This window comes from Phyllobates terribilis, unplaced genomic scaffold (genome assembly GCF_046119375.1).
Source record: "Phyllobates terribilis strain yellow unplaced genomic scaffold, ASM4611937v1 Scaffold_4__5_contigs__length_816908805, whole genome shotgun sequence".
NCBI lineage: Eukaryota > Metazoa > Chordata > Amphibia > Anura > Dendrobatidae > Phyllobates > Phyllobates terribilis.
The window spans coordinates 190341341-190361708 of record NW_027362764.1 but is presented as its reverse complement, the minus strand read 5'-3'; the positions used below and the strand labels follow the sequence as shown (position 1 = coordinate 190361708).

The 20368-nt window shown below is 43.3% G+C and overlaps 1 protein-coding gene across 16 annotated transcripts in view; it reads right to left on the bottom strand.

Moving 5' to 3' along the window:
* RARB (retinoic acid receptor beta) overlaps positions 1-20368 on the bottom strand; it is an 832092-nt gene that overhangs the window by 51877 nt on the left and 759847 nt on the right. For 15 of the 16 annotated variants that reach the window (XM_073677991.1, XM_073677988.1, XM_073677993.1 and 12 more), the window contains one exon: positions 18171-18347. The exons of the other annotated variant lie outside the window; for it this stretch is intronic. In XM_073677991.1, the coding sequence (XP_073534092.1) occupies positions 18171-18347 (177 nt within the window). The remainder of the gene's footprint in view (positions 1-18170; positions 18348-20368) is intronic. 16 annotated transcript variants of the gene reach the window in all.

The window sequence follows — 20368 nt, the reverse complement described above, 5'->3', positions numbered from 1 at the left end:
TGCAAACTGAATAAAAAAATTTTCTGCATCTACCTCTGAAAAAATATTTGGGCTTCTAGCTGTGTGTGGGACTTGTTCTATTAGTCCATCTATACTGACCTCCATCAGGTTGCAAATTGAATATAATTTTTTTCTGCATCTAACCCAGCCAATAGTTTTGGCCTAATACCACAGTTTGGCCACTCAGCTCTGCTCGGTTCCCATCCATTGTTTTTTTGTGCAAACAACTCCAGAGTTGTGAATTAGTTAACCACCAAAATGAGTGGAAAAAGGCCTGCTGCTGGTGGAAAGGGGAATAGGCGTGTTGGGAAGGGGAAAAAAGGTTGTGTCCGTGGGGTAGGTGTTAAAGCAACAGTAACATCTGCAGAAGAAAGACCATCTTCCAGCCAAACTAAAATGTCTACTTCTTTTAGCGGACAATGTGATAAGATCCCTTTCTTACGGCCACGCCAATCGCTAAAAATTCCAGATGAGGCACAAAAACAGCAGGTGCTTCAACGGATATCAAGTGCTCCTTTAAGTGGGCTCTCCTCCACATCAACTTCAACATCACAAATACTCCAGTCCTCAAAGGTGTCACCCCAATCGCACTTGCTTCCTCACAGCTCCCAAATCTCCAGCTGCCCGTCTGAGTATGAGGTAGAACAGATGGTTGAGTCTGCAGAGCTGTTTACTCATACTATAGCCTGGGAATCAGAGGTCGACTCCAGCGCTTCTGTGAATCCAGACGAGGAAATGATCTGCACTGATGCCCAGAATCTTTATGAGTCGGATCCAGGACCAGACGCAGAAGGTTCTGACCATAATGTAGACCCTCATTCCCAAACTGTAACTCCTGTTGGTGGAGACAATGAGGAAGACGATGATAAGACTCAAATACCTGATTGGAGCGACAACTTTAGTTTTTTGTCAGGGCAGGAACAGGTTGGCTCTGAGGACGACGGGTGTGATAACGCACAGGGTGATGATGATGAGGTTGGAGATCCCACTTACTGTCAACCCACAGTCAGCCAAGAGATGAGGTCAGCAGAGGAGGTGGAGGAAGATGCTAGTGACGACGAGGTCAGGTTGCGCCTTCCTGGACAGAGACGTAGTACTGGAAGCACGTCAACAACTGCATCCTCAAACACAACTCTGCCTCTCACCACAAGTCGTGGTGGCTCTTCAGGTCGCATGGGTGCTAAGCCTTGCATAGCCTGGGCATTTTTTCAGATCGATAAAGATAACCCAACTCGTGTTATCTGTAACATTTGTCAGCAAAAGCTAAGTAGAGGCCAAAAAATACATAGTTTGAGTACTTCATGCATGAACCGGCACATGGACATGAAGCATAAGTTGCAGTGGGAAGCTCAGTGTGCTACAATGCGGCCTAGCCGGCCGGGCCAACCACCGTCTGCCATATCTTGTGCATCCGCGGCTTCTTCATCCTCTGTGACTGGGGGGACAGCAGTCACACCTGTTTTGGGGCGCAGACCTGCCACCTCTTTACCCGCAACAGCCAGCGTGATTGGCAGGTCATCATTTTCTTTGGAGGTGATAACACCAGCTGGTGTTGAGCGCTGTCCGACATCGATAGCACCACCTTTGGATCAAGGCAACCTAACATGTCCGCCTGCATCTTCCTCACAGACCGGCAGTTTGCCGGGGACACCCTTATCAACCCCGTCTAAGCACAATAGCCAGCCCTCGGTCCCTCAGATGTGGACAAGTAAAAGACCATTTCCTCCTAGCCATGAGAAAGCTAAGAGGTTGAATTTCACCATCTGCAAGCTCTTGGCTACAGAAATGCTGCCTTTCCGCCTGGTGGACACAGAGGATTTTCGAGACTTTATGTCCGTCGCAGTGCCCCAGTACCAGATGCCCAGTCGGCACTACTTCTCAAAGAAAGGTGTGCCTGCGCTCCACCAGCATGTCGCACACAACATCACCGCTTCTTTGAGAAACTCTGTGTGTGACAGGGTGCATTTCACCACAGACACTTGGACGAGTAGGCATGGACAGGGGCGTTACATGTCGCTGACTGGGCACTGGGTAACTATGGTGACAGCAGGACAAGGGGCTGCTGTCCAAGTCTTGCCGTCCCCACGAGTTGTGCGTCAATCCTCTTTATGTCAAAGTTCCTCCACTGCTTCTGCCTCCTCAACCTCCTCTCGGTCTTCCACCTGCACCCAAAGCCTGTCTGGTCATGCCACAAGCTTTCTAACTGCGCAGAAGGGATCCTGCACACCTCCTTACTATGCTGGCAGTAGGGCTCAACATCATCAGGCGGTTTTTACATTGAAATGTCTGGGAAATGTGAGTCACACAGCTGAGGAGTTGTGGTCAGCTCTGGAGAACCAATTTCATGAATGGTTGTCTCCACTGGACCTGAAACCAGGGAAGGCCGTGTGCGACAATGCTGCAAACCTGGGTGCGGCCCTTCGCCGGGGCAATGTCACACACGTGCCTTGTATGGCTCACGTGTTGAACCTGGTTGTCCAGCAATTTTTAGCCCACTATCCCAGACTAGATGGCCTTCTGCAGAGGGCACGGTCGCTGTGTGCTCACTTCCGCCGTTCGCATCCCGCAGCTCAGCGACTTACATCTCTACAGAAGTCGTTGGGCCTGCCACTTCACCGGCTAAAATGCGATGTGCCTACCCGGTGGAATTCAACTCTGCACATGTTGCAGCGACTGTGGCAGCACCGACAAGCCCTGGTGCAATACGTTCTGACGTATAGCCTGGGCCAACGAGATCCAGAGGTGGGGCAAATCACGCTGGAGGAGTGGTCTCAGATCAGGGACCTATGCACCCTTCTGCACAGTTTTGAAATGGCGACGAAGATGTTTAGTGCTGACGATGCCATTATCAGCATGACTATTCCGGTGATTTACATGCTGGAGCACATGTTAAACAGAATTCGGAGTCAGGTGGTGGCACAAGAGGAGGTGGAGGAAGTAGAGGAGGAGGAGTTGTATGCGGAAGGGCTAACATCTGCAAGGTCCAGACGGTCGGCAGCACCAAGGCGGCAGGCATGTGAGGGTGGGGGAGATGGTTTTACCAGGGCGCATGGTAGCAGCCAAACTAGTGAGGAAGGTGCAGGAGCCCAGGAAGAAGTGGAGGACGAACTGATGGAAGACTCATCAGATGAGGGAGACCTTGATCACATTTCTGTTGTGCGAGGTTGGGGGGAGAGGACAGAGGAAGGAAGCATGATTGTTACCTCGCCACCAACACAACAGGGACTTGGTGCTCCTGGATGCGCAACACACATGAGTGCCTTCTTGCTGCACTACCTGCAACATGACCCTCGAATTGTGAGAATTAGAAATAATCCTGACTACTGGGTTGCCACACTGTTAGATCCCCGGTACAAAAGTAAATTTGCAGAAATTATTCCTGCCATAGAAAGGGATGCACGCATGCAGGAGTATCAGCAGAGACTGTTGCAGAATCTTACATGTGCTTTTCCACAAAATACCAGTGGTGCACGTAGTGAATCTCACAGTTCCAACTTGCCAACCGTGGGACCGTCAAGTGTTCAGCACTCAAACCGTAACAGAACCACAGTATCTGCTGGTAACATCAATTTTGCGGAATCATTTCACCACTTTTTTAGCCCATCCTTTGCAAGGCCACAGGAGACAAGAAGTCTGACACATAGTCAACGCCTAGAGACGATGGTACAGGAGTATCTCCAAGTAAACATTGAAGCCATGACTGTGTCACTGGACCCTTGCTCTTTTTGGGCTTCCAATCTGGATAAATGGCCGGAGCTAGCCACTTACGCCTTGGAGATCTTGTCATGCCCCGCAGCCAGCGTTCTGTCTGAACGTGTGTTCAGCGCTGCTGGTGGTGTGCTGACAGATAAGCACACGCGGCTCTCCACTGATAATGTAGACAGACTCACGTTCATAAAGATGAACAAATCATGGATCCAAAACGACTTTTCTACCCCTGTGTCATCCTGGGGAGAATAAAAGCTTGATGATTGGTTAAAATCACCCTACCAACCGTTTTAGCTTTCAAATTACTAATCATGTTTATCTGTATCTTGGCTGGAAAATAATTTGGGCTTTGTAGCAGTGTGCAGCACTGATTCTATTAGGCCATCTATAATAAGCTCCACCAGATTTAAAATTACTAATCATGTTTATCTGTATCTTGACTGGAAAATAATTTGGGCTTTGTAGCAGTGTGCAGCACTGATCCTATTAGGCCATCTATACTAAAGCTTCACCAGATTTAAAATTAATAATAATTTTTAGCTGCATCTAGCCCGGAAAATAATTTTGGGGCTCCGAGATGCGCAAGACACATAAGTGCCTTCTTGCTGCACTACCTGCAGCATGACCCTCATATTGTCAGAATTCGAAGTAATCATGACTACTGGGTTGCCACACTCTTAGATCCCCCAAACTTTTCGATCAACCTTTTCATTTTAATAAAGACCAAAAAAATGGTCATTTTTGAAATTATAAGCATTAGCAGGTTGTTAGAAACTGAAATCAAACAGTTTTCAACTCAAAACTTTATTCTAGGTGATGTTACATTTTCACATAGGACCCCTTGTTCGAAAGGAGCTTCTGAACTCTCTCGTCCATTGAATTTGTCAGGTTTTGGATGGTTTCTGCTTCAATTGTTTTGCATGAGGACAGAATACCCTCCCAGAGCTGTTGCTTAGATGTGAACTGCCTCCCGCCATCATAGACACTCCTTTTAATGATGCTCCAAAGGTTCTGAATGGGGTAGAGGTCAGGGGAGCATGGGGGTCACACCATAAGTTTGTCCCCTTTTATGCCCATATCAGCCAGAGATGCAGATGTTTTATGTGCAGCATGAGATGGTGCATTATCATGCAAAAAAATGATCTTGCTGTGAAATATACGGTTCTTCTTCTTGAACCATGGCAGGAAGTACTGTTTGAGAAAATCCACATACATTATGGAGTTCATCTTTAGCGCCTTCAGGGATCCTAAAGGGGCCGACAATCTCTCTCCCCATGATTCCAGCCCAAAACATTACTCCACCTCCTCCTTGTTGGCGCTGTAGCCGTGTTTGCGTGGGGTGTCCATCAACCAGCCATCCTCCACTCCATCCATCTGGACCATCGAGCGCTGCACGGCACTCATCCGTGAACAAAACAGTTTTGAAATCAGTCTTCATGTAATGTTTGGCCCACTGGAGCCATTTCTGCTTGTGTGAAGTGGATAGAGGAGGTCGACAGGATGGCGTATGCACAGCTGCAAACCTCTGAAGGACCCTGCATCTTGTTGTTCGGGGGACGTTGGAGGCACCAGCAGCTTCAAAAACTTGTCTGCTGCTATGACAAGGCTTTTTTGCCGCTGCTCTTTCAACCTGACGTAATTGCCTGTAGGAAAGAGTCCTCAATTTGCCCTTATCAGCACGCACATGTGTGTACTGTGAATCAGCTACATACTTCTTGATTGCCAAGACACTTCATCCTGATCATCGCACAATGTTGATTGTAGTCATGCCTTGACCTAAACACTCCACAATTTGTTGCTTCTCAGCAGCCGACACATCCTTTTTCTTTCCCATTTTGGCAGAAAATGTAGGCTGCTTAATAATGTGAGACAGCCTTCTTAAGTAGTCTTGCTTTTCATTGGACACACCTGCCAAACTAATTAGCACAGGTGTCTGCAATTGCTTACAGTGATATAAAGAGCCCTGACACACATCACCATCAATGAGTTTAACTGACAAACAAACAAATTCTTCCCTTATCACTCCTAAACACTTTTTGCATAATAATTTGGAACGCAGTGTACATGTGCTTTTCCACAAAACACCAGTGGTTCACGTAGTGAATCTTACAGTTCTAACTTGCCAACCGTGGTCTGTATGGAGTTGTTCAATAAAGGGCCCAAAATTAAGATAACATAGATGGGAGAGGTCTCTATGAATAGGAATTCCTAAGTATTTGATACCCTGTGAGGGCCAGGCAAAGGGAAAGTTGGACAGGATGGAATCCTATATGGATTTGAGGAGGGAGACATCGAGGGCCTCAGACTTCGCTGCATTTATTTTAAAATTTGACCATGTAACAAAGTGATCTATTTCAGCCATAACAGCATGGATGGATATATGTGATTGAGTGATATATACTAGGACATCATCAGCAAATAGAGAGCACTTGTACTCGGTGCCTCCCACCTCAATCCACCTAATATTGGGGTTATGGCGAATTGATGAGAGCAGGTGCTCCGTCACTAGGATGTATAAGAGAGGGGACAGAGAACATCCCTGCCTTGTCCCATTGGTGATTGTGAAAGGTGATGAAAATGTTCTGACGCACCCCCTGAGCCTTGCGACACCCGGAGCCGGACCCTTTTTGGTGGATGCTGGTGGTTGTAGTCTCCGTGGCGGCGACCCAGTTCCATGGCTCAGGGCGGTCAAACCAGTGGCGGAACTATTTATGTGGTTTTGATGTTTAAATGTCCGACTACGCCATTCGTGGATTGCGGTCAGAGTGAACCGCCGCTCCAGGGCAGACCGCTGAGGCTGGTGTTGTGGGTGCAGCAGAGCGTAGCATAACTCCCCACGGGAGGAGTATAGCCTCAGGGCAGTGTATGCGGAGGATGGTGCAGGGCAGCAGCAGTAATGACACGGAGTCAGTGATGCAGTCCACGGCCTTTTCTCACAGTTCTTATTATCCAGACCACGTCTGCAGGTAACGGCTGCCCACGTCGTACTGTGCTCACCAGGTGAGGGGCTCAGACAACTCCCAGATAACTTTGGAGCGCTTCACAGGACCCCCTTTGTGTGTCCTTTGTCTGGCCTTTCTTACCAACCCTTCTGTCCGGCTGCCTCGGGCCTCCTCTTGGTAAACTTGGCACCAGTTTCCCTGACCCTATGTGGTGCCTTCCTAGCGGGTGTAGCGAGGGGCTGCGCCACATAAAATGTCACAGCCTCCTGTTTCTAGCTGAGGGTCGTTTCCTGCCTCCACTAGTTTCGGGGACCGGTCTCCCCCTTTGGCCTGACCCCTCCACGCAGGTGGATTCGGGCGTGCGGTGGCGACTCGCCCGTCCGCACCCCTGGGATCCCTTCGTTCCTCGCTCCTGGAGCCTTCTCCGCTCCTCTTCCTTCCTTCTCCCTCTTCCAGGCCTGGGCCTCTGTTACTAGGCCCGCCTCCGAAGCAGAGCTCATGCAGAGCCCCTGCTCCCTGCCACTTCTGCTCAGACTTCTCTGCACTGAACTAAGATGGTGCCCACCTTTTATACTCCCTTCTCAATGCACCCAGGAACTGCTTCCTCCCTGCTCCTGCACTACAGGGTTCCCCTTCCTCAGTGTTCCCTCCCCCCACTCCAGCCAGGGACAGGGACTGTCGTGCCCATCTCAGGGGCATATTGGTCGCCCTGCCCCACGGCAATGTGGTGTAATGCATGCAGGTGTCGGGTCCTGATCCACTCTACATCCTTACCTGAGAGTGAGATATCACACCTCTGGGTGAGGTGCAATACCTCTGTAGCAACCGAGCCCTCAGGGTGCTACAGTTCCATTTATCTTCAGCCTAGGTGACGTATTGAGATACAGGGCCGTGATTTTGGCTATAAAAGGGTCCCCTAGACCCCTACCCCAAGCTTTTTAAGAGAATCATATATGGCGTGCCAGGAGACTCTATGGAATGCTTTCTCAGCATCCAACGAGAGTATCTAATTACAAATTTTTAACTGCATCTAGCCCAGGAAATACTTTGTGCCTAGTAGCAGTGTCTGCTAGTCAGCGGATTATCCTGGCTGTTAAGCAAGCTACACCACCTGTAGTTTGGACACTTAATTTTTTCAAAGGAAATGCTTCGGGACCACGGGATACTCAGTGAAGAGCATCAGGAGGCACCCCAAGGCATAGGGGCTGAGACTGGCAGTAGGATGCCTTGCGGTGGACAGCCGAGCTCGATCCTTATAAAAGCTTTTTAACTGCAGCAGCTTTAGTGGACGCTACTGGAGTTGGAATTACGCGGCTGCTGGCATGAGACTTGCCCTCCAATAGATCCTTGTAAATGGATTTAAAGTGTATTCATTCAAATTAGAGAGACAATTTAAATTAAAAAGCTTAGAGCTGCCTCCACCACAGGGGGGCTCGCTCGACTCACCAGCGGACAGGCACCAGTATTGGGAGAGGGGGGCTGGCCGTCAGGGTTCACCGCGGCTCTGGCACAAACCCGGCGACGCGGAGGTGGCACGGGCAGGAGCGGACTGAACGTGTCGGCTTCTCACTTTTTGGATTTTAGAAGGGCATGACATGCCTATATCTGTGTCTCCCCCTCCTTTTACTCCTCCACCTCTTTTCTTTTCGCATGACTATATGTACTTGTCACTTTTCCATGTGTTAGTTGTGTCTTCTGAGCAGTTTGTCAGCTTTTGGACACCTTTGAAGGTGTTTTCTATGTGTTTCTATGTGTTTTTGTTTGCCTGCCATTGGTTTTAACGGTGTTCGAAGGTGTTCGACGAACAGTTCGACGAACAGTTCGGCGAACACACGGGTGTTCGACGAACCGAACCGAACTCGAACACTACGGGGGTGGCTCAACACTAGTCACCAGAGCTAGCAAAGTTGCTAGATCATGCTAGAGCATAATCTAGCAACCTTGTGTGTCAGTGCAGCACTGACAGTTTATAAGGCATAGGAATGCTCCTGCATCCCTATGCTTTTTAAACAATCAGGCTGAAAAAAGTGAAAGTCCCATAGTGGGGCAAAGTAAAAAAGTAAGAACAAGTGAAAAACAAAATTGTAAAAATATTAAAAAAATAAATCACACAAACAATAACAAGATAAAAATATATTGCACCCATAAATAAATATTATTATGAAAAACAAAATAAACAAAATATGTACACATTTGGTATCGCCGCATCCGGAACGATCTGACCTATAAAACTGTCCCACTAGTTAACCTTCTGAGTGAACACCGTGAAAAAAAAACAAAAAACGATGCTTTATCATGATACCACCGAACAAAAAGTGGAATAAAACGAAATAAAAAAATCAAATGTAAATAAAAATTGTATCTCTGAAAACGTCATCTTGTCCCGCAAAAAAACAAGCTGCTATACTGCTCCATCAGCAGAATAATAAAAAAGTTATAGCTGACACAGCTCACATTTAACTCATACCATAGTAACCAGAGTTTTAACATGTAAGTATCTTAGGCAACCACTAATAACCAGGATTAATTAGTGACCAGTCAGGCCAATTTATAATACAAACCATGTGCCATCATGTAAAGACCACACTGGTCACTAATTAATCCTGGTTATTAGTGGTTGCCTACGATACTTACATGTTAAAACTCTGGTTACTATGGTATGAGTTAAATGTCAGAACTGCACTATAATCACTGTAATTGTATATACTGGTTTGGTAGATCTAAATATTATATTGGCTGTAGACACTGTTACTCTGTTATATATAAAATCTGTGCAAAAATCATACTCCATTATATGTATTGACTATATGAGTTTGACTATATATATATATATATATATATATATATACACAGTACAGACCAAAAGTTTGGACACACCTTCTCATTTAAAGATTTTTATGTATTTTCATGACTATGAAAATTGTACATTCACACTGAAGGCATCAAAACTATGAATTAATACATGTGGAATTATATACTTAACAAAAACGTGTGAAACAACTGAAAATATGTCTTATATTCTAGGTTCTTCAAAGTAGCCACCTTTTGCTTTGATGACTGCTTTGCACACTCTTGGCATTCTCTTGATGAGCTTCAAGAGGTAGTCACCGGAAATGGTCTTCCAACAATCTTGAAGGAGTTCCCAAAGATGCTTAGCACTTGTTGGCCCTTTTGCCTTCAGTCTGCGGTCCAGCTCACCCCAAACCATCTCGATTGGGTTCAGGTCTGGTGACTGTGGAGGCCAGGTCATCTGGCGTAGTACCCCATCACTTTCCTGCTTGGTCAAATAGCCCTTACACAGCCTGGAGGTGTGTTCGGGGTCATTGTCCTGTTGAAAAATAAATGTTGGTCCAACTAAACGCAAACCGGATGGAATAGCATGCCGCTGCAAGAAACTGTGGTAGCCATGCTGGTTCAGTATGCCTTCAATTTTTGAATAAATCCCCAACAGTGTCACCAGCAAAGCACCCCCACACCTCCTCCTCCATGCTTCACGGTGGGAACCAGGCATGTAGAGTCCATCCGTTCACCGTTTCTGCGTCGCACAAAGACACGGTAGTTAGAACCAAAGATTTCAAATTTGGACTCTTCAGACCAAAGCACAGATTTCCACTGGTCTTATGTCCATTCCTTGTGTTCTTTAGCCCAAACAAGTCTCTTCTGCTTGTTGCCTGTCCTTAGCAGTGGTTTCCTAGCAGCTATTTTACCATGAAGGCCTGCTGCACAAAGTCTCCTTTTAACAGTTGTTGTAGAGATGTGTCTGCTGCTAGAACTCTGTGTGGCATTGACCTGGTCTCTAATCTGAGCTGCTGTTAACCTGCGATTTCTGAGGCAGGTGACTTGGATAAACTTATCCTCAGAAGCAGAGGTGACTCTTGGTCTTCCTCTCCTGGGGCGGTCCTCATGTGAACCAGTTTCTTTGTAGCGCTTGATGGTTTTTGCAACTGCACTTGGGGACATTTTCAAAGTTTGCCCAATTTTTTGGACTGACTGACCTTCATTTCTTAAAGTAATGATGGCCACTCGTTTTTCTTTACTTATCTGCTTTTTTCTTGCCATAATGCAAATTCTAACAGTCTATTCAGTAGGACTATCAGCTGTGTATCCATCAGACTTCTGCACAACATAACTGATGGTCCCAACCCCATTTATAAGGCAAGAAATCCCACTTATTAAACCTGACAGGGCACACCTGTGAAGTGAAAATCATTTCCGGTGACTACCTCTTGAAGCTCATCAAGAGAATGCCAAGAGTGTGCAAAGCAGTCATCAAAGCAAAAGGTGGCTACTTTGAAGAACCTAGAATATAAGACATATTTTCAGTTGTTTCACACTTTTTTACTAAGTATATAATTCCATATGTGTTAATTCATAGTTTTGATGCCTTCAGTGTGAATGTACAATTTTCATAGTCATGAAAATACAGAAAAATCTTTAAATGAGAAGGTGTGTCCAAACTTTTGGTCTGTACTGTATATATATATATATATATATATATATATATATATATATATATATATATACACTGTGTTCCAAATTATTATGCAAAAAGTGTTTAGGAGTGATAAGGTTAGAATTTTTTTGTTTGTCAGTTAAACTCATTGATGGTGATGTGTGTCAGGGCTCTTTATATCACTGTAAGCAATTGCAGACACCTGTGCTAATTAGTTTGACAGGTGTGTCCAATGAAAGGCAAGACTACTTAAGAAGGATGTCCCACATTATTAAGCAGCCTACATTTTTTGCCAAAATGGTAAAGAAAAAGGATGTGTCGGCTGCTGAGAAGCAACAAATTGTGGAGTGTTTAGGTCAAGGCATGACTACAATCAACATTGCAAAGACACTTCATCCTGATCATCGCACAATCAAGAAGTATGTAGCTGATTCACAGTACACATGTGTGCGTGCTGATAAGGGAAAATTGAGGACTCTCTCCTACAGGCAATTACGTCAGGCTAAAAGAGCAGCGGCAAAAAAGCCTCGTCATAGCAGCAGACAAGTTTTTGAAGCTGCTGGTGCCTCCAACGTCCCCCGAACAACAAGATGCAGGGTCCTTCAGAGGTTTACAGCTGTGCGTAAGCCATCCTGTCGCCCTCCTCTATCCACTGCACACAAGCAGAAACGGCTCCAGTGGGCCAAACAATACATGAAGACTGACTTCAAAACTGTTTTGTTCACCGATGAGTGCCGTACAACGCTCGATGGTCCAGATGGATGGAGTGGAGGATGGCTGGTTGATGGACACCCCATGCAAACACGGCTACGGCGCCAACAAGGAGGAGGTGGAGTAATGTTTTGGGCTGGAATCATGGGGAGAGAGATTGTCGGCCCCTTTAGGATCCCTGAAGGGGTAAAGATGAACTCCATAATGTATGTTGAGTTTCTCAAACAGCAGTTCCTGCCATGGTTCAACAAGAAGAACCGTGCATTCCGCAGCAAGATCATTTTCATGCATGATAATGCACCGTCTCATGCTGCACATAACACATCTGCATCTCTGGCTGCTATGGGCATAAAAGGGGACAAACTTATGGTGTGGCCCCCATGCTCCCCTGACCTCAACCCCATTGAGAACCTCTGGAGCATCATCAAAAGGAGTGTCTATGATGGCGGGAGGCAGTTCACATCTAAGCAACAGCTCTGGGAGGGTATTCTGTCCTCATGCAAAACAATTGCAGCAGAAACCATCCAAAACCTGACAAATTCATTGGACGAGAGAGTTCAGAAGCTCCTTTCGAACAAGGGGTCCTATGTGCAAATGTAAGATCACCTAGAATAAAGTTTTGATTTGAAAACTGTTTGATTTCAGTTTGTAATAACCTGCTAATGCTTATAATTTCAAAAATGACCATTTTTTGGTTCTTTATTAAAATGAAAAGGTTGAAAACTCTGCTGTGCATAATAATTTGGAACATGCATTTTGAGTGCAGTTTGAGTGTTTTATTTTTTTTAAAATATACTGTTATCATAGGCAGTTTGTACAAAAACCTTTCAATTGTACCCTAATAGTTATTTGACTGGAAAATTACAATGACTGCAATTCATATAGGTAATTTGGGAAAATCTGAGAAAATATTACTTGCATAATAATTTGGAACACAGTGTATATAATATATGAGTTTCACTTTTTGAATTGAAGTACTGAAATAAATTAACTTTTTGATGATATTCTAATTTTGTGAGAAGCAACTGTGTATATGTATGTATATGTATGACATACACACACTATATATATCTATACACTTACCTGTGTCTATACATATATAATACCTGTGTCTTAATATTGTCAACAATGTACCACACCGCCCCTTTTTTTAGGGGCAATTTTTATTGGATTTCTGCTTAGTGTGTTTAAATAAAGACTTATTAAATCTATAATATATCTGATCCCTTTGCATATAGGATTATCTATACATCTATAATGGGGGTTGTTTTTCGTTTCGGCTCACATTTATCCTGCTCTCTGCGCTGAGCGCTTACACCTGGGTTTCCGTGTAAATCTCCTGGCGGAAAATTCCCTATAATGAGGCAGATGGAGGCAATGTGGACGCGTCTGGCCTGTGATCTGGCGGTGTCCGTCATTTTAGGCGTGCATAGAGGTTCCGTCGGCCACAGTTTTGTGCACATCTGAAAAGGACACCGCTGAACAGTGGCCAAATGGAGTCAAGAGTAACTCTGCTGCCTCATTATAGTGAAAGGATTCATCTGAACCACGTCACTCGGAGATTTAGATGGAAACTCCGATATAAGTGCTCAGCGTAGAGTGCCGGATAAATGTGATCCAAAATGTTATTTAAAATGTTCCTAACAAAAGCTTCAAATCAATCAACGACAAAAAAAAACCCACTCAGGTCCATCTGTCAATGGAAATATAGGAGCTTCCAAATTACTGGTAGCACAAAGGCTCTGAAAAAGCGCTATGGCTCCTCACCCCCCAAAAGAAATTCAGCAAATTCTGCACTCCCAAATCCAAATGCCCCCCTTCCCTTCTGAGCCCCACAGTGTGCCTAAACCACATTCAACGTCACATGTTTGGCATTTCTGTAGCGATGACAGCCCACCTAATTTACCCTCTGCCCAGAAGCATGAGCTGGGCACAACGTGCTGGTCACTACAACGTACTAGTCACTACAACTGGTCACTCAGCAACATCCACGGCTGCTTGTTTCTGGAAAACACCCATGGAATCAAAATAGTCACTACACGTGTAGATAAATTCCCAAAGGGGTATAATTTCCAAAATGGGGTCACTTGAGGCAGGGATTCTACTATTCTAGTACTTAGGGGCTCTGTATATAGAGTCCACAAACTATTCTAGAAAAATCTGCGCTCCAGGATGCAAATAGCGCTCCAACCCTCCCGAGTCTCACCGTGTGTCTAAGCAGTACTATACAGCCACATATGTGATATTTTTAAATTCAAGCAGAAATTGTGGGACAAATTTTGGTGCCATATTTACCCATTTCCCAGTGTGAAAATGTAAAATCTGGGGCTAAAACAACATTTTGGTGGTAAAAATGTCATTATTTTTTTCTTCTCTGCCTAATGGTATAAAATTCTGTAACCCTCTTGTGGTGTCAATATGATCACTGCACCCCTAGATGGATTCAATGAGAGGTGTAGTTTGTAAAATGAGGTCTTTTATGGTGGGTCTGCTGTTAGGGCACCTTAGGGGCTCTGCCAATGTGACATGGCACCCTCAAACCAGTCCAGCAAAATCTGAACTGTAAGTTGGTGCTTCTTTCCTTCTGAACTTCTGCACTGTGCCTCAAAAGTAGTTTTCTATCACATATAGAGTATCGGCGTACATAGGAAAAATTGAACCAAAAATTTTGAAGTCTATTTTTTCCTGCTATCCTTGTGAAAATGAAAAAAATTGGGGCTAAAAACATTTTTGTGGAAAAAATATATTTTTTAATTTTTACAGATCCACATTGTAAACTTCTGTGAAGCACCTGTGGGTTCAAGGTGCTCACCACACATCTAAATAAATTCCTTGAGGAGTCTACTTTCCAAAATGGGGTCTCTTGTGGGGGTTTCCACTGTTTAGGCACATCAGGGGCTCTCCAAACGCAATATGACAGCCGCAGACCATTCCATCAAAGTCTGGGTTCCAAAACGTCACTCCTTCCTTTCTGAGCCCTGCTATGCCCAAACAATAGTTTTCCCCCTCATATGGGGTATCTGTGTGCTCAGAAGAAATTGTACAACAAATTTTTGGGGTCCATTTTCTTCTGTTATCCCATTGAAAATAAAAAATGTGGGGCTAAAAGAATTGTTTGTGTGAAAAATGGGATTTTTTTTTATTTTCACGGCTATATCCCTTCCAAGTAGTAGTTTTCCTTAACATATTGTGTATCTGTGTACTCAGGAGAAATTGCACAACAAATTTTATGGTGCAATTTCTCCTGTTACCATTGTGAAAATGCAAAATGTGGGGATAAAAAACATTTTTGTGGGAAAGATGTGATTTTTTTTATTTTCATGGCTTTACGTTATAAACTTCTGTGAAACATCTTGGGGTTCAAGGTGCTCAAAACCCATCTTGAAAAGTTCCCTGAGGGGTCTAGTTTCCAAAATGGTGTAATTTGTGGGGGGTTTCCACTGTTTAGGCACATCAGGGGCTCTCCAAACACGATATGTCGTTTGCTAATTATTCCAGCAAATTTAGCTTTCAAAAAGTCAAATGGTGTTCCTTCCCTTCTGAGCCCTGTTGTGCGCCCAAACCGTGGTTTCCCCCCACATATTGCGTATTGGCGCGCTCAAGAGAAATTGCACAACAAATTTTGGTGCCTATTTTCTCCTATTAACCCTATGAAAATTGAAAAATTTGGGTCTAAAGTAACATTTTGGTGAAAAAAAGTCAAATGTTCATTTTTTCCTTCCACATTCCATTAATTTCTGTGAAGCAGCTGAAGAGTTAATAAACTTCTTGAATGTGGTATTGAGCACCCCCGTGAGGGGTTCAGTTTTTAGAATGGTATCACTTTTGGGTATTTTCTGTCATATAGACCCCTCAAAGTCACTTCAAATGTGATGTGGTCCCTAAAAAATGTTTCTGTAAATTTTTTTGGGAAATGTTATTTATTAACTATTTTGTGTGACATAACTCTCTGATTTTAAGAAAAAAAAAAACATTGCAAAATGATCCAAATTCTCACTAAATTTCCATTTTTTCCACAAATAAACGCAAGTCATATCAAAGAAATTTTACCACTACCATGAAGTACAATATGTCACAAGAAAATCTCAGCATAAGTGGGATCCATTGAAGCGTTCCAGAGTTATTATTTCATAAAGTAACACTGGTCAGAATTGTAAAATTTGGCCCGGTCATGAAGGTGAAAACAGGCTCTGGTGCGAAGGGGTTAAACACAACCCTATCATATAGAGTTGCTTTCTACTAGACTTTTGAGAATGGCAATTATTTAATTGGAAGGAAATGTAGACTAACAATATGGGGTACTAGGTTGGTACATAAAATTAAATCTCTTGATATATTCTGGGTGTATGAATTCCTGCCCAAGCGTTGACCGCTGATAATACTTTAAAAGTCCTCAGTGATAAATCACAGCGTGGGTACTGGATTAAGAGGGAGGTGGTGTTGACTTATCGTAATAGTGTACTAATGACAGGCATGCAATCAATGATATATGGTTATGTCTTGTGGAATGGGACCACACACACAAGCAACTGTGATAAGAGAGTACAGTATGAATGAATTCACAGAGAGAGAAAACCTCGGGGCAGTCCCTGCAGAACAGAGGATAGTTTTACTCTGCTCCTCTGTTTATGCCATACATCACTGTCATACAGGAGAGCCTATTCACGAGTGCTCCTGACTGGGGATGAAGAGGAGGTCATCAGGGACGACTTACTTTCAGAAGAGATTTGTTTGATTTTTTTTTTATGATTAATAAGAAAGGCCATAATCCATCTGGCTTGAAGGATACCTCAGGGTTCTTGAATCTTCAATATTGGTAGACAAGTCTTAAATTTTCTCTAGAAATATTGCCGAAGTCGATCTGGTGTTAAGTCATCATTTAGCTTTAGATTTCTATTTTATCATAATTTTATAGCACTTACATATTAATGCCAAATAAACTCACAAGGGTATAGTCCTAAAGAAGCCCCTGTATGAAATCTAAATTCTGCAAAAAGAAATAATGGCACAGGGCACAAATTAGGTGCAAGAGACAAATTACTGGTTAAAATTAAATACAAAAATTGCTAATATTAATCACAAAACTGATAAAACATGCCTATGTGTAAAGAAAGAACAGAAGTGAAGTATAGGACAACCAGATAAATGGGGATTATCTGGACTCAGAGACCAGAATATATAAAGAGCAATGACAAAAAAAGTTAAAAATTAGCCAAAGTGGTACAAAAATGTTTATTATCAATTTGTGCTCTGAGTCCAGATAGTCACTAATACTCAGCACACGTTTCGCATATAAGCTTCATCTGGCTTTAAAAATTCTGGTCTCTGAGTCCAGACAGTGCCTATTTATCTGGTTGCTCTACCTCTATACTTTACACATGTACCTAATCTATCAGTTTTGTGATTAAGAATGATAAAATAAATTTACTGTAAGGCAAACAGGGCGTACCACACATTGCAAAGACAAGGAATATAATATATATCATATATGGAAGAAAATGATATGTAAAAACAAAAGAGGAAGGCCAATACATAAGGATGAGCACACCTAATTGAATATAAAAATGTATATATCTTTATTAAATACCATTAACATAAACCATAAAAACATTTAAAACCACATGTCCAACATAGTTATTGCACACACTTAAAATAGACCAAGAGAGAAACCCATGGGAAGCACGTAAATAGATATACCAGTGTACAATATGGACAATGATGATCCTGGGTATTGTAATATAAAATTGATATTAAATAATAATTTGTGTCTTGCACCTAATTTGTGTCCTGCACCAATATTTCTTTTAGCAGAATTTAAAGCATTTACATGTTTGTTAACCATCTTTTCAAATAGATATACAAAGAAAGATTACATGCAACAATACAACAAGAACAATTTAGTAAAAGCATCACAGTCTGGATGTATCAGTGTATATATGGCTTTTTTACAGACATACAATGGCTCTACCAATCGCCATCCTTTAATCTGCAGGTTCCATTTTCCTAAAGTCGATCACCAGCCAAAAACACCAAGAACCGACTGGCCGAACATTGGACCTTCCGGCTACACCCTCTGCCCATTTCCAAGATAACGTAGGGTGTTGGAGTGGTCCCTGAAAGGAAGGCAGAATTAAGTTGGGTTGTGAGAGCAGATTTCCATTTATTAGTGTCTTAACTTTTTTGGCTGGAGATGGATTTTGAGAATTATGGAATGAAATTTAGGAATAATTCATTCTTCAATAATTAGCTAAACATTTTTTTGAGAAGGAAGCACTCAACTAAAGGAAAGTCTTCAATGACTAATAAAAAATTCAAAGGTGATGTGAATTAGAAATAAAATAAAAATCAATACGCACCAAAATATCCAGACAGGCAGCTTTTAATAGAGTGATCTGATCTGCAATGGTCAGACTTGTAAATCCAGGTAACCGCTTTGCAAATTCCACTATTTTAATAATGCACTTTGTTGCAAGTTCGCTAAATTTATCCCACAGACCAAGGTCTAGCCGAACACGTTGATCAGCACTGGAATTCTGGTGGACACAAAGAGAACACTGTGTTAGTTCAACTTCTCAGAAACTGTTCTAGAATTGTCTGTTCATTATGTATAACTTGTAAGTGTCTAGATATTTGAGGTGTGTAATAAATGCAACATAATATCAAAGCTACAACTTTACAAATAGTTTGTACTGGTGTCATTCCCACTGGTGTCATAAATTATGTATCAATAAACACTACTATACTCTACACATTGATTAATAAAGAGGTTTTACAGGATTTAAATTGATGACCTACCCTTAGGGTAGGTTAAAAAATATCAGATTCGGTACTGCACGCTCTGTCCCTCTTTCCCATAGAAGTGAAGTGGAGTGTGCAGTACCATTCTCTGTCATTACAATGCACAAATCTGTGCCGCTTACAGTGCACTTCAGCCACTTCTGTCAGTTGACTGGTAGGAGACATGGGAGATAGCCCCCCAACAATCTGATACTGTTGTCCCTGCACCGGAATACAAGCCGCTGGCCAATCAGAGGCCGGCAGCTGACGTAGGCGTGCAAGTCACTGGCTGTGCATGGCAGTGACATCATGCATTGCCCGTCGCTTGCATACTGGTCAGTTGCCGGCTCCTGCGCCGGGTACAGAAGAGGACGACGTGCGGCATGGGAGCAGAAGAAGGTGAGTAGAATTGTTTACTTTATTTATGCGTTAAAGAACAGCTGCAGAACATATATACCAAGATGGGGGACATATATACCAGGATGGGCCTGGTTTGGGGAACATGTATACCAGGATGGGGGTCATATATACCAAGATGAAAGACATATATACCAGGATGGGTCCAGGATGGGGAGCATGTATACCAGGTTCGAGGACATATATAACAGAATGAGAGACATATATACCAGGATGGAGGACATGTATTCCAGGATGGGGAACCAACCTATATACCAAGATGAGGGACTTATATACCAACATGAGGGACATATATACCAGGAAGGGGTCCAGGATGGGGGACATATATACCTGGATGGGGCACATATATTTCAGGATGGGAGACATATATACGAGGATGGGCCCAGGATGAAGGACATATATACCAGGATGGTCCCAGGATGGGGATATATATACCAGGATGAGTCCAGGATGGGAGACATATATACCAGGATGGGGACATATCTACCAGGAAGAGACCCAGGATGGGGGACATATACATATATATATATTTATTTTTAAACTCTTGGGTTAGGAAAATATAAAAGAAGCATTACTCACCTTACCGACCACCCTACACTTCTGCCTGCAGTAACAAGGATGCTCTAACATAAGGATATGGGACCGCTGCAGTCATTTTATTGCCAGCAACAGGTCATATGTCCATGTGTCAGAAAGGTCAACGCTGCAGCAGAAAGATGCAGGGGGACCGGACGCCGTTGGAACAGAAGTAGTAGGGAAATGGTGAGCTGAGTATTGCTTCTTTTATTTTGTTTAAACCAGTTTTTAATACAGTGTGCAATTTATTTTCCAGTTAAAATCAAGAATGTGCCTATACATGTGGACATACCCCTCCTTTTGAATGCTCGGTTCTGGAGCCATATTTGCATCTTTCAAAAATGGAGGAATGGTGGCAAGATGGTTCGAAAGAAGAGCAACAGATAGGTTTGGTTACATGTGACATAAAATATGTAGTAATATTTTTAATTTTGGCTGGAAGGTCATTTATCAGGGTGACACTTGTGCAAATTTAATATCTGAAAACCTGTAGACTTGAAATTTCTTAAAAGAAAAAGGAAACAGTAGAGCAAAGACCAGAGCAGATAGCTCCAGCTAGTTCCACATAGCAGATAGGTGTCCAACCAGTGACCCTCTGAGCCTTTTGTTCACTTCCAGGATAGAGAATAGCTGCACTGTCTTTTCCAAGTAAAGTCATTTTTGGCTAAATAGGATCCAGCTGGCAATCATGTACCATATATACAGCCCACCTCATAAAAAGTTTGAAAGGGAACAAAGACAGCAAGGGTGAGGGTTGGGGCAGCTGAAGTTGGGTCAGTCACAG